This window comes from Hemibagrus wyckioides, linkage group LG21 (genome assembly GCF_019097595.1).
Source record: "Hemibagrus wyckioides isolate EC202008001 linkage group LG21, SWU_Hwy_1.0, whole genome shotgun sequence".
In the NCBI taxonomy this organism is placed as follows: Eukaryota; Metazoa; Chordata; class Actinopteri; order Siluriformes; family Bagridae; genus Hemibagrus; species Hemibagrus wyckioides.
Window position 1 is genome coordinate 1,008,841 of NC_080730.1, and position 15,000 is coordinate 1,023,840.

The 15,000-nt window shown below is 40.3% G+C and overlaps 1 protein-coding gene across 7 annotated transcripts in view; it reads right to left on the reverse strand.

Moving 5' to 3' along the window:
• lrp1aa (low density lipoprotein receptor-related protein 1Aa) overlaps nucleotides 1-15,000 on the reverse strand; it is a 190,604-nt gene that overhangs the window by 32,805 nt on the left and 142,799 nt on the right. For 4 of the 7 annotated variants that reach the window (XM_058373889.1, XM_058373887.1, XM_058373892.1 and 1 more), the window contains 16 exons: nucleotides 9,279-9,392; nucleotides 8,325-8,474; nucleotides 8,092-8,220; nucleotides 7,877-7,993; nucleotides 7,328-7,456; nucleotides 7,017-7,139; nucleotides 6,794-6,934; nucleotides 6,002-6,192; nucleotides 5,713-5,896; nucleotides 5,399-5,484; nucleotides 5,033-5,152; nucleotides 4,582-4,769; nucleotides 3,761-3,966; nucleotides 974-1,162; nucleotides 406-554; nucleotides 179-272 (listed from right to left, as the gene is read on the reverse strand). In XM_058373889.1, the coding sequence (XP_058229872.1) occupies nucleotides 179-272; nucleotides 406-554; nucleotides 974-1,162; nucleotides 3,761-3,966; nucleotides 4,582-4,769; nucleotides 5,033-5,152; nucleotides 5,399-5,484; nucleotides 5,713-5,896; nucleotides 6,002-6,192; nucleotides 6,794-6,934; nucleotides 7,017-7,139; nucleotides 7,328-7,456; nucleotides 7,877-7,993; nucleotides 8,092-8,220; nucleotides 8,325-8,474; nucleotides 9,279-9,392 (2,310 nt within the window). The remainder of the gene's footprint in view (nucleotides 1-178; nucleotides 273-405; nucleotides 555-973; nucleotides 1,163-3,760; nucleotides 3,967-4,581; nucleotides 4,770-5,032; nucleotides 5,153-5,398; nucleotides 5,485-5,712; nucleotides 5,897-6,001; nucleotides 6,193-6,793; nucleotides 6,935-7,016; nucleotides 7,140-7,327; nucleotides 7,457-7,876; nucleotides 7,994-8,091; nucleotides 8,221-8,324; nucleotides 8,475-9,278; nucleotides 9,393-15,000) is intronic. The other 3 variants (XM_058373888.1, XM_058373895.1, XM_058373894.1) reach the window with 1 other exon arrangement.

Below are 15,000 nucleotides of genomic sequence, written 5' to 3' on the forward strand. Positions count from 1 at the left end.
CTAACACACGGGAAACACACGCAGAGTCACGGGAACTAGCACACTGATTTAAAATCATCTTTATAAAATGTTTAACTGCTCAAGGTGGTGATGAGAAATAAAAGCTAATAACATCTGAGTTAGCATTAAGCATCAAGTTAGCATGTGTGTTAGCATGTTAGCATGTGAGCTGACTTACGGCAGTCCGCCGGCTCGTCCGATCGATCGCCACAGTCGTCCTCAGTGTCGCACTTCCACCAGAACGGGATACACTTATCATTCTTACACACAAACTAAGAAATGAAACACACAATGAGACAGAGGGCGCAGAGCCGGAACAATCGGTCACTCAGTGTTTACTTTATAACCACACACTCTGGGTTTATTTAAATCTGATTTTGGACACTGATGTGCCGATGAACTGACCTGACTAGCGGTGCAGTTGGACAGACACTGCTTCCCATCAGCTGCCAGGTAGAAGTTAGTGGGACACGCGCACTTGTGTCCACCGCCCGGAGACAGCAGACACAGGTTACTGCAGCCGCCGTTATCCTTCTGACACGGATGACCAGTCACTGCAGGACCACACAACACACACAAATTTATATACTCATAACAAAACTGGACATACACGTACACTACAGTGTACAACTACACTGCTATACACCACCACTACAACACCATACACACCACAGCAATATACACACTACATCATACACACTACAACATCAGACACACCATAACATCATACACACCACAACACAATACACACTACAACACAATACACACTACTATACACTGAACTGCTAAACACACCACCTGGTGTTGTACACCACCACTACAACACAACACACACCACAACACAATACACACTACACACCACAAAACCATACACACACCATACACACACATACACAACACAACACCATATACACTACACTGTACACTCTAAGTACACAAACACAGCAGTGTTAAGTGGGCACACTACACACACCCTCGGGCTGGCGGTCAGAGTGGTAGATGTGGATGTCCATGGGTCGGTGCAGTGTGTTGATCAGGAGGGTTTTATTAGTGCCCAGTGTTTTATGAGCTCGATTGATGGATTTTGTTTCCCAGTCAGTCCAGTAGATGAATTCCTCAAACAGAGTCATGGCAAAGATGTGAGGAATGTCCTGATTTAGCACTGTAACACACACACACACACACACACACACAAGCTGTTAGCACTATTATTAATGAGAATAATACAATCAAATCTAATAACGATTATATTATATATAATTATAATAAATATTATATATAATTATAATAAATATTATACATCATACAGGAAGAATTCTCATTTATTATAAACCTGTGTTTGTGTGTGTGTGTGTGTATCAGGGTCTACTTGAGTGTGTGTATCTACTTGTATGTGTGTGCGTGAGTGTGTGTGCACGCATGTGCGTATGCATGTGTGTGTGTTTGTGTACGTGTGTGTGTGTGTGTGTGTGTGTGCATCTACTTGTTTGTATGTGTGCCTACTTGTGTGTGTGTCTGTGTGTGTCTGTGTGTGGTGTGTACCTGTGTGTGTGTGTACCTGTGTGTGTGTACCTGTGTGTACCTGTGTGTGTGTGTGTGTGTGTGTGTGTGTACCTGTGTGTGTGTGTGTGGTGTGTGTGTGTGTGTACCTGTGTGTATGTGTGTGTGTGTGTTGTGTGTGTGTACCTGTGTGTATGTGTGTGTGTGTGTGTACCTGTGTGTGTGTGGTGTGTGTGTGTGTACCTGTGTGTATGTGTGTGTGTACCTGTGTGTACCTGTGTGTATGTGTGTGTACCTGTGTGTGTGTGTGTGTGCCTGTGTGTGTGTGTCTGTGTGTGGTGTGTATCTGTGCGTGTGTGTGTACCTGTGTATGTGTATGTGTGTGTGTGTGTACCTGTGTGTACCTGTGTGTGTGTGTGTTGTGTGTACCTGTGTGTGTGTGTGTGTGTGTGGTGTGTGTGTGTGTACCTGTGTGTGTGTGTGTGGTGTGTGTGTGTGTGTGTGTACCTGTGTGTATGTGTGTGTGTGTGTTGTGTGTGTGTACCTGTGTGTATGTGTGTGTGTGTGTGTACCTGTGTGTGTGTGGTGTGTGTGTGTGTACCTGTGTGTATGTGTGTGTGTACCTGTGTGTACCTGTGTGTATGTGTGTGTACCTGTGTGTGTGTGTACCTGTGTGTGTGCCTGTGTGTGTGTGTCTGTGTGTGGTGTGTATCTGTGCGTGTGTGTGTACCTGTGTATGTGTATGTGTGTGTGTGTGTACCTGTGTGTGTGTGTGTTGTGTGTACCTGTGTGTGTGTGTGTGTGTGTGTGTACCTGTGTGTGTGTGTGTGGTGTGTGTGTGTGTGTGTACCTGTGTGTATGTGTGTGTGTGTGTGTTGTGTGTGTGTACCTGTGTGTATGTGTGTGTGTGTGTGTACCTGTGTGTGTGTGGTGTGTGTGTGTGTACCTGTGTGTATGTGTGTGTGTACCTGTGTGTGTGTGTGTGTACCTGTGTGTATGTGTGTGTGTGTGTTGTGTGTGTGTACCTGTGTGTATGTGTGTGTGTGTGTGTGTACCTGTGTGTGTGTGGTGTGTGTGTGTGTACCTGTGTGTGTGTGCGTGTGTGTGTACCTGTGTGTATGTGTGTGTGTGTACCTGTGTGTATGTGTGTGTGTGTACCTGTGTGTATGTGTGTGTGTGTGTGTACCTGTGTGTGTGTGCGTGTGTGTGTACCTGTGTGTATGTGTGTGTGTGTACCTGTGTGTATGTGTGTGTGTGTGTGTGTGTTGTGTGTGTGTACCTGTGTGTGTGTACCTGTGTGTGTGTGGTGTGTGTGTGTGTACCTGTGTGTGTGTGTGTGTGTACCTGTGTGAGTGTGAGTGTGAGTGTGTGTACCTTTGTGTATGTGTGTGTGTGTACCTGTCTGTGTGTATGTGTGTGTGTTGTGTGTGTGTGTACCTGTGTGTATGTGTGTGTGTGTACCTGTGTGTATGTGTGTGTGTGTACCTGTGTGTGTGTGCGTGTGTGTGTACCTGTGTGTATGTGTGTGTGTGTACCTGTGTGTATGTGTGTGTGTGTGTTGTGTGTGTGTACCTGTGTGTGTGTGTGTACCTGTGTGTGTGTGGTGTGTGTGTGTGTACCTGTGTGTGTGTGTGTGTGTACCTGTGTGTGTGTGCGTGTGTGTGTACCTTTGTGTATGTGTGTGTGTGTACCTGTGTGTGTGTATGTGTGTGTGTTGTGTGTGTGTGTACCTGTGTGTATGTGTGTGTGTGTACCTGTGTGTATGTGTGTGTGTGTGTGTGTGTGTACCTGTGTGTATGTGTGTGTGTGTGTGTACCTGTGTGTGTGTGTGTACCTGTGTGTGTGTTGTGTGTGTGTGTGTACCTGTGTGTATGTGTGTGTGTGTGTTGTGTGTGTGTGTGTACCTGTGTGTATGTGTGTGTGTGTGTACCTGTGTGTGTGTGTACCTGTGTGTATGTGTGTGTGTGTGTGTGTTGTGTGTGTGTGTGTACCTGTGTGTATGTGTGTGTGTGTGTGTGTACCTGTGTGTGTGTGTGTACCTGTGTGTGTGTTGTGTGTGTGTGTGTTGTGTGTGTGTGTGTACCTGTGTGTATGTGTGTGTGTTGTGTGTGTGTGTGTACCTGTGTGTATGTGTGTGTGTGTGTACCTGTGTGTGTGTGTACCTGTGTGTATGTGTGTGTGTACCTATGTGTGTGTGTGTGTGTATGTGTGTACCTGTGTGTGTGTGTGTGTACCTGTGTGTATGTGTGTATGTGTATACCTGTGTGTCGGTTGGTGCCATCCAGGTTGGCGAACTCGATGTAATCCTCTCGGGCGTCAGCCCAGTATATTCGGTCATTAATGAAGTCCAGTGTTAATCCGTTTGGCCATGTGATCCTCTCCTGCACGATCACACTGCGGTTGGTTCCGTCCATCCCGATCCGGCCGATATGAGGATTATCTCCCCAGTCTGACCAGTACAGGTACCTGAGAGGGACAAAGATTCCGATTCAGACAGATTATCAGTATTAAATTTATATTTCAGAAATACTTATATTCCATTGTCTGTGTGTGTGTGTGTGTGTATACACTCCTGAACAAAATCTTAAGACCAGGGGAAACATTACAAGTATTCACATTTCGTGTTGGTGGATCATAACCAGGTTGTAAATACTGCTTCAAAATGAAGAAAAAATAAGAAATAAGAGCAAGAGAGAAAAAAACCCCACAACAGAACTAAAAGTGTCAATAAAGGACTCAGTAGTGAGCAGCCCTACTGTTCTTGATCGCTTCAAACAGTCGTTTCAGCATGCTTGATGCAGCTGTTTCCAGGAGGCTGGTGGGAAAGTTGTTCCATGTGATGCAGATGGCTTCACGAAGGGAATCCATGGTCTGGAACTGACATCCATTCTGTAAACTTCCCTTGCTATCCATCCCCAAACATTCTCAACGGGATTTAGATCAGGGGAATACACAGGATGGTCCAAAAGAGTGACATTACTCTCCTGGAAATCCTTCAAAACACGGGCGTATATGTGTGTGTATATATGTCTGTGTGTGTGTGTGTATATATGTGTATGGGTGTGTGTGTGTGTTGATCACCCGTTACGGACGTCCACAGCGATGGCTCTGGGTTCTCTCAGCCCCGTGTTGATCAGCACCGTCCTGAACGCCCCATTCAGCTTCGACACCTCGATCATGTCCCTCCCCTTATCACACCAGTACAGATTCCCTCCCACCCAATCAACTGCCAGACCATCGGGGTTGCTAAGCGACGTGCGGTGAAGGACCTGAGCAAGAACCAATCAGAGGACAGAAGCAGAGACTGAGCAAAAAACACATAAAAAAACCCTTTATTTTACCAATAAATCGTTCAAATTACATGCAGAATAATTTTATTTTTCAATTTTCTGCAAAAATGTCAATTACAACTAAAGCTGAAAAATATTTTAAATATTCTGAGAAAACAGAATAATTCAGTAGTGTTATAGCTGTAAGTATGTAATTCTATAACCAACAGTGTTAATTATTAATGAGGTTGTAAAGTCCATACCTGGACGTTGGAGCCGTTAATGTTCATGCGTCTGATCATACTGCCCTGTGTGGTCACGTCTGTCCAGTAAATCATCTGATCTCTGTAGTCGAAGTCCAGAGCTACAGCATTGTTCAGGCCCTGTACACACACACACACACCCACACACACCATGCATACACACACACACACACACACACACACAACACATACACACCACGTATACACACACACACCACGCATACACAAACACACACCACGCACACACACACACAGAGTCATTAATGTTCATATATAGTAAATTAACTGTGTGTGTAATTAGTAGAATGTTCAGGATCCTGTAAAAGAACATTATTATTTATTTATTTTTATTAATAAAGACATTACCTGCTTTAACAGCGTGTAATTCGATCCATCCAGATTCAGCTTTCTTAAATAATAACGATTGGCGAAGATGAGGAACGGCTCTTCATCTGAGTCACGTAAAAAAAAAGGATAAAACCAAGAAATTTAAATAAACATAAAGCAGCTGTAAACATCTATACAATATACTCCATTATTATTATTATTATAATTATCATTTATTATTATTTATTTATATATTTATATATTTATATATTTATATATTTATATATTTATTTATTTATTTATTTATTTATTAATTATTATTATTATTATTATTATTATTATTATTATATTACCGGAGGTGGACTTGCAGATGGTGGGGTCAGTGGGACTGAGCTGATATCCTTCCACACACACACACTTGAAGCTGCCGTGTGTGTTGATGCAGTGCTGCGTGCAGGGGAAGGTGCTGGAACATTCGTCCACGTCCACACATGTCTTCCCATCGTCCTTCAGCCTGTAGCCGGCCTGACAGCGGCACTGTGAGGAGCACACACACCGCTTTATTCTCAGGTCGCATTAATACTGCACACACCGATTATTCCAGAAGATTCTTTAAAGTGTGTGTGTCTGTGTGTGTTTGACCTTGAAGCCGATCTTCATGTCCTCACAGAGCTGCGAGCAGCCGCTCAGTTTACTGTTCAGACACTCGTTAACGAAGCAGTTGAGCTCGTCCGTGCCGTCCCCGCAGTCGTCCCTCCGGTCACACAGCAGCGTCTCGTCCACGCACTTCCCGTTCCCACAGGTGTACGCCGTCTCGTTACATCTCTTCTCTGCTTTTCATTCCAGAGACACAACATTTCAACAAACATTCAATACAAACACAATCAAAACCACACACACACACTCTCACACACACTCTCACACACACACACACACTCACACACACACACTCACACTCACACACAGTCTGAGGACTGATTTAATGTGATTCCTGATTATTTCCTTTAATTAGACATTTGATTTATTAAGAATAATTGTGTAAATAACATCTAATATAAATAAAATAAATATATTTAAATATTCAAATAAAAATATAATAAAAAATAAATATTCATATGAGGTTTTTGAATATTCACATAGTTGTGATTAACTTGGCTCAGAGGAGCCGACGTTTCTTGCAGGGTTCTTGGCTTTTATTTTGTTTTTTGAAACATTAAGTGTAACTATAAACAGATAAAAACTATCACATTGTTCCATGATTAATAAAGTCTCAGACTAATAGAAGAGAAATAAAACCCGTCAGTGATCCCAGTGCCTCGTCTCCGTCACACCGCGCCGCCGCGGATTAGTTTACTGTAACAGCACAAAGTTGTACCTCACAGGTAAGGAGCGCGATCACGCCCTCACAGGTATCACTCTGAGGTGTAAAGTCACCTGTACCGCTGCAGTTGAGGTTCTTCGGCGCCTCGTCCGAGCGATCATGACAGTCGAACTCTCCGTCACACTGCCACGAGCTCTGGATCAGACAGCGTCCATTAGCACAGCGGAACTCGTTAGGTTTACATGTGGGATATTCTGCATGAAGAGCACGTGTTAGAGGTCTGATCACACACCAAACGACACGTAATGCACTTTAACGCGCTGTGAGGAATCTCACCGCACTCGATGGACTCGTCCGAGCCGTCGCCGCAGTCGTTATCATGATCGCACACAAAGTGTTTGGGGATGCACTGCTTATTACGGCACATGAACTCTTTAGCGTCGCACAAGTTACTGAAAACTGCAGAGAAGAAGAAACAAAGCGGTTATCCCAGCGCTAGAGAAAACACCACACTAACAAACTTTCACTCAACATTTAAAATGACCACAGCAAAGGTCACTTTATAATTAAAAACAATTTATTCAAAGAAATACTGAAATGAATAAAAGTGATGATATTTCTGTAAGAAGAGTAATAAAGGTTCTGACAGCAGCCAGCCTTGGTGCTCTCGTCCGCTCCGTCAGGGCAGTCTCGATCTCCGTCACACACCCAGCGCTGAGGAACACACTGAGTAGAACCTGGACACTGGAACTCCTCCACACTGCACGTCTTATTCTCTGGACATCAGAACAAACAATGGTCAGGTGTGCGATAAATAAATAAATAAATAAATAAATAAATAAATAAATAAATAAAAAAACAGATCATATGATTCTGTATGTGGAGCACAGCGTTATGTACTGTACTGTATAAACATGTAAAGAATTATTCATACACACTTTATAACACCATCACTGTGTAAAACTCTGTTTGTTCATTTGACTCTTTGAAGTGATTCAGGTGAATCGAGTCGTATGGATGAACGACTCAACAGCGCAATCTCACTAACAGACACACAGTAAAGTTTATTTAACTTTATTATGCTGACATTTTTTCACATAACCATGGCGACGGTTTTCTCTGTGCGTGTGTGTGTGTGTGTGTGTGTGTGTATGTGTGTGTGTGTGTGTGTGTGTATGTGTGTGTGTGAAACTCACTGCATCTGCTGTCCTCATCAGTTCCATCTCCGCAATCGTCTGCTCCGTCACACAGCCAGCTGCTGGAGATACAGCGATGATTCCCACACTCAAACTGAGACACTGTACACACCTTATCTACACACACACACACACACACACAATTTTATAAACTACAATCAATATTACAACAGGTCAAAAAGCTGTGTGTGTGTGTGTGTGTGAGAGTGTCTCACTGCAGTTAACTTCATCAGCTCCGTTCTCGCAATCGTTCTCTTTATCACATGTCCAGCTCATAGGGATGCAGCGGCCACTCGGACACGAGAAGAAGTTAGGCAGACATTTTTTCTTCCTCTCTGGAGGAGCTGATGGAAAAAAGAGGATTAATTCTTCTAATACATATATACATTAATAACTGAAGTATAATACACATGCTGTGTGTGTGTGTGTGTGTGTGTGTGTGTGTTACCTGGACAGTTACTCTCATCAGAAAAGTCCCCACAGTCGTTTGACCCGTCACACACCCATGACGGAGTGTAACACAGTGTAGTGAACTCACACCTCTGGAATGACATGTCCTTCACTCCGAGACGGAAATAACTGGAACAATCTGTCGCAGCTGAACAGGAAAATATAAATAAATATATTACACACTATAACAATAATAACAACAACAACAATAATAATAATAAAAACAATAATACAAACTTCAATTACAAGCACATGCAAAAAGTGGGAGCTTTGCTGAAATCTGGCACCCTTTCAAGCCTTTCCAGCCTCCAGGAGCTTCTCTTCATTTAAACTCAACATAATAAAGTATAAATTAAAAAGTAACTGCTCCTCTCCATCCATCCTGCAGGATCTACATGAGCTTTCCTTCAGGACGCTTTCCACTTCATTAAAAAATGGAATTGAATAGAACTAAACTGAATCTAAATGAAATCATAAACATCTGCCATGTTCCTGCAGAAATTCCTGCAGCAGTGAGGGACAGTTCTGTGTGAGAGCTTCAGCGTTACTTTAACGGAGAATCAGCTCCTTATGTCTGACTACAGTCTCCTTTACTGGGTTAATAAATGTTCACTCTTTATTTTTAATTAGAATCGAATTATTTCAAGCTATTATCTCGTTATCTCGTTAGTTTTGAATGATTGATTCATTATTTCAGGATATTAACTTGAGGAGGTAGTAAGTCACAATAACAAGATGACCAGTCCAAATAATGGCCTAGTGAGTCACGAGTTAAATCACATCAAGATAGTGAGATAATTATCCTGAAATACGTCTCAGAGTCAAGAAAATGAGATAATCAGTCAAAATATCAACTCGGAGAACATGACCAGATACCAGGTAATGAGATCCTGGAATTTCAAGTGCAAAGTTAGATGGTTAGATAGATAGATAGATAGATAGATAGACGTACTGCAGTTCATCTCGTCAGTGGCATCCTCACAGTCTATCACCTGATTACAGCGAGTGGAGTTGGAGATACAGCGTCCATCTTTACACCGAAACTGGTCAGGAGTGCACGAGGTCGCTACACACACACACACACACACACACACACACACACACTTTACATCTCTAGTGCAGTCTACTGTATCTGTTACCATGCAAAAATGTTACAGGGTCTGAGTGATGTAAATACACACTAAACACACTGAATACACACTAAACACACTGAATACACGCTAAACACACTGAATACACACTAAACACACTGAATACACACTAAACACACTGAATACACACTAAACACACTGAATACACGCTAAACACACTGAATACACACTGAATACACACTAAACACACTGAATACACACTAAACACACTGAATACACACTAAACACACTGAATACACGCTAAACACACTGAATACACACTAAACACACTGAATACACACTAAACACACTGAATACACGCTAAACACACTGAATACACACTAAACACACTGAATACACACTAAACACACTGAATACACACTAAACACACTGAATACACACTAAACACACTGAATACACACTGAATACACACTAAACACACTGAATACACACTAAACACACTGAATACACACTAAACACACTGAATACACACTGAATACACACTAAACACACTGAATACACACTAAACACACTGAATACACACTGAATACACACTAAACACACTAAATACACACTAAACACACTGAATACACACTGAATACACACTGAATACACACTAAACACACTGAATACACACTAAACACACTGAATACACACTGAATACACACTAAACACACTGAATACACACTAAACACACTGAATACACACTGAATACACACTAAACACACTGAATACACACTAAACACACTGAATACACACTAAACACACTGAATACACACTAAACACACTGAATACACACTGAATACACACTAAACACACTGAATACACACTAAACACACTGAATACACACTGAATACACACTGAATACACACTGAATACACACTAAACACACTGAATACACACTAAACACACTGAATACACACTAAACACACTGAATACACACTAAACACACTGAATACACACTAAACACACTGAATACACACTGAATACACACTGAATACACACTAAACACACTGAATACACACTAAACACACTGAATACACACTAAACACACTGAATACACACTAAACACACTGAATACACACTAAACACACTGAATACACACTAAACACACTGAATACACACTAAACACACTGAATACACACTAAACACACTGAATACACACTAAACACACTGAATACACACTAAACACACTGAATACACACTAAACACACTGAATACACACTGAATACACACTAAACACACTGAATACACACTAAACACACTGAATACACACTGAATACACACTGAATACACTAATACACACTGAATAGTGTGTATTCAGTGTGAATACACACTAAACACACTGAATACACACTGAATACACACTGAATACACACTAAACACACTGAATACACACTAAACACACTGCACACACTGAATACACACTAAACACACTGCACACACTGAATACACACTAAACACACTGCATACACTGAATACACACTAAACACACTGCATACACTGAATACACACTAAACACACTGCACACACTGAATACACACTAAACACACTGCATACACTGAATACACACTAAACACACTGCATACACTGAATACACACTGAATACACACTAAACACACTGCATACACTGAATACACACTAAACACACTGCATACACACTAAACACACTGAATACACACTAAACACACTGAATACACACTAAACACACTGAATACACACTGAATACACTGAATACACACTAAACACACTGAATACACACTGAATACACACTAAACACACTGAATACACACTAAACACACTGAATACACACTGAATACACACTAAACACACTGAATACACACTAAACACACTGAATACACACTGAATACACTGAATACACACTAAACACACTGCATACACACTGAATACACACTAAACACACTGAATACACACTAAACACACTGAATACACACTGAATACACACTAAATACACACTAAACACACTGAATACACACTGAATACACACTAAACACACTGAATACACACTAAACACACTGAATACACACTGAATACACACTAAACACACTGAATACACACTAAACACACTGAATACACACTAAATACACACTAAACACACTGAATACACACTAAACACACTGAATACACACTGAATACACACTGAATACACACTAAACACACTGAATACACACTACACACACAAAATACACACTAAACACACTGAATACACACTAAACACACTGAATACACACTAAACACACTGAATACACACTAAACACACTGAATACACACTGAATACACACTAAACACACTGAATACACACTAAACACACTGAATACACACTAAACACACTGCATACACACTGAACACACTGAATACACACCAAACACACTGAATACACACTAAACACACTGAATACACACTAAACACACTGAATACACACTGAACACACTGAATACACACTAAAAACACTGAATACACACTAAACACACTGAATACACACTAAACACACTGAATACACACTGAATACACACTAAACACACTGAATACACACTAAACACACTGAATACACACTGAATACACACTAAACACACTGCATACACTGAATACACACTGAATACACACTAAACACACTGCATACACTGAATACACACTGAATACACACTAAACACACTGAATACACACTGAATACACACTAAACACACTGCATACACTGAATACACACTGAATACACACTAAACACACTGCATACACTGAATACACACTGAATACACACTAAACACACTGAATACACACTAAACACACTGAATACACACTAAACACACTGAATACACACTAAACACACTGAATACACACTGAATACACACTGAATACACACTAAACACACTGAATACACACTGAATACACACAAAACACACTGCATACACTGAATACACACTGAATACACACTAAACACACTGAATACACACTAAACACACTGAATACACACTGAATACACTGCATACACTGAATACACACTGAATACACACTAAACACACTGCATACACTGAATACACACTGAATACACACTAAACACACTGAATACACACTGAATACACACTGAATACACACTAAACACACTGAATACACACTGAATACACACTAAACACACTGAATACACACTGAATACACACTGAATACACACTGAATACACACTAAACACACTGAATACACACTAAACACACTGAATACACACTGAATACACACTAAACACACTGCATACACTGAATACACACTAAACACACTGCATACACTGAATACACACTGAATACACACTAAACACACTGAATACACACTAAACACACTGCATACACTGAATACACACTAAACACACTGCATACACTGAATACACACTAAACACACTGAATACACACTAAACACACTGCATACACTGAATACACACTGAATACACACTAAACACACTGAATACACACTGAATACACACTAAACACACTGAATACACACTGAATACACACTAAACACACTGAATACACACTGAATACACACTAAACACACTGAATACACACTGAATACACACTAAACACACTGAATACACACTGAATACACACTAAACACACTGAATACACACTAAACACACTGCATACACTGAATACACACTGAATACACACTAAACACACTGAATACACACTAAACACACTGAATACACACTAAACACACTGCATACACTGAATACACACTGAATACACACTAAACACACTGAATACACACTACACACACAAAATACACACTAAACACACTGAATACACACTAAACACACTGAATACACACTAAACACACTGAATACACACTAAACACACTGCATACACTGAATACACACTGAATACACACTAAACACACTGAATACACACTAAACACACTGAATACACACTGAATACACACTAAACACACTGAATACACACTAAACACACTGAATACACACTGAATACACACTAAACACACTGAATACACACTGAATACACACTAAACACACTGAATACACACTAAACACACTGAATACACACTAAACACACTGAATACACACTGAATACACACTGAATACACACTGAATACACACTGAATACACACTAAACACACTGAATACACACTAAACACACTGAATACACACTAAACACACTGAATACACACTAAACACACTGAATACACACTGAATACACACTAAACACACTGAATACACACTAAACACACTGAATACACACTGAATACACACTAAACACACTGAATACACACTGAATACACACTAAACACACTGAATACACACTAAACACACTGAATACACACTAAACACACTGAATACACACTGAATACACACTGAATACACACTAAACACACTGAATACACACTAAACACACTGAATACACACTGAATACACACTAAACACACTGAATACACACTGAATACACACTAAACACACTGAATACACACTGAATACACACTAAACACACTGAATACACACTGAATACACACTGAATACACACTGAATACACACTAAACACACTGAATACACACTAAACACACTGAATACACACTGAATACACACTAAACACACTGAATACACACTAAACACACTGAATACACACTGAATACACACTGAATACACACTAAACACACTGAATACACACTAAACACACTGAATACATACTGAATACACACTAAACACACTGAATACACACTAAACACACTGAATACACACTAAACACACTGAATACATACTGAATACACACTAAACACACTGCATACACTGAATACACACTAAACACACTGAATACACACTGAATACACACTAAACACACTGAATACACACTAAACACACTGAATACACACTGAATACACACTAAACACTGAATACACACTAAACACACTGAATACACACTAAACACACTGCATACACTGAATACACACTGAATACACACTAAACACACTGAATACACACTAAACACACTGAATACACACTGAATACACACTAAACACACTGAATACACACTAAACACACTGAATACACACTGAATACACACTAAACACACTGCATACACTGAATACACACTAAACACACTGCATACACTGAATACACACTAAACACACTGAATATACACTGAATACACACTAAACACACTGAATACACACTAAACACACTGAATACACACTACACACACTAAACACACTGAATACACACTAAACACACTGAATACACACTAAACACACTGAATACACACTGAATACACACTAAACACACTGAATACACACTGAATACACACTAAACACACTGAATACACACTAAACACACTGAATACACACTGAATACACACTGAATACACACTAAACACACTGAATACACACTGAATACACACTAAACACACTGAATACACACTGAATACACACTAAACACACTGAATACACACTAAACACACTGAATACACACTAAACACACTGAATACACACTAAACACACTGAATACATACTGAATACACACTAAACACACTGAATACA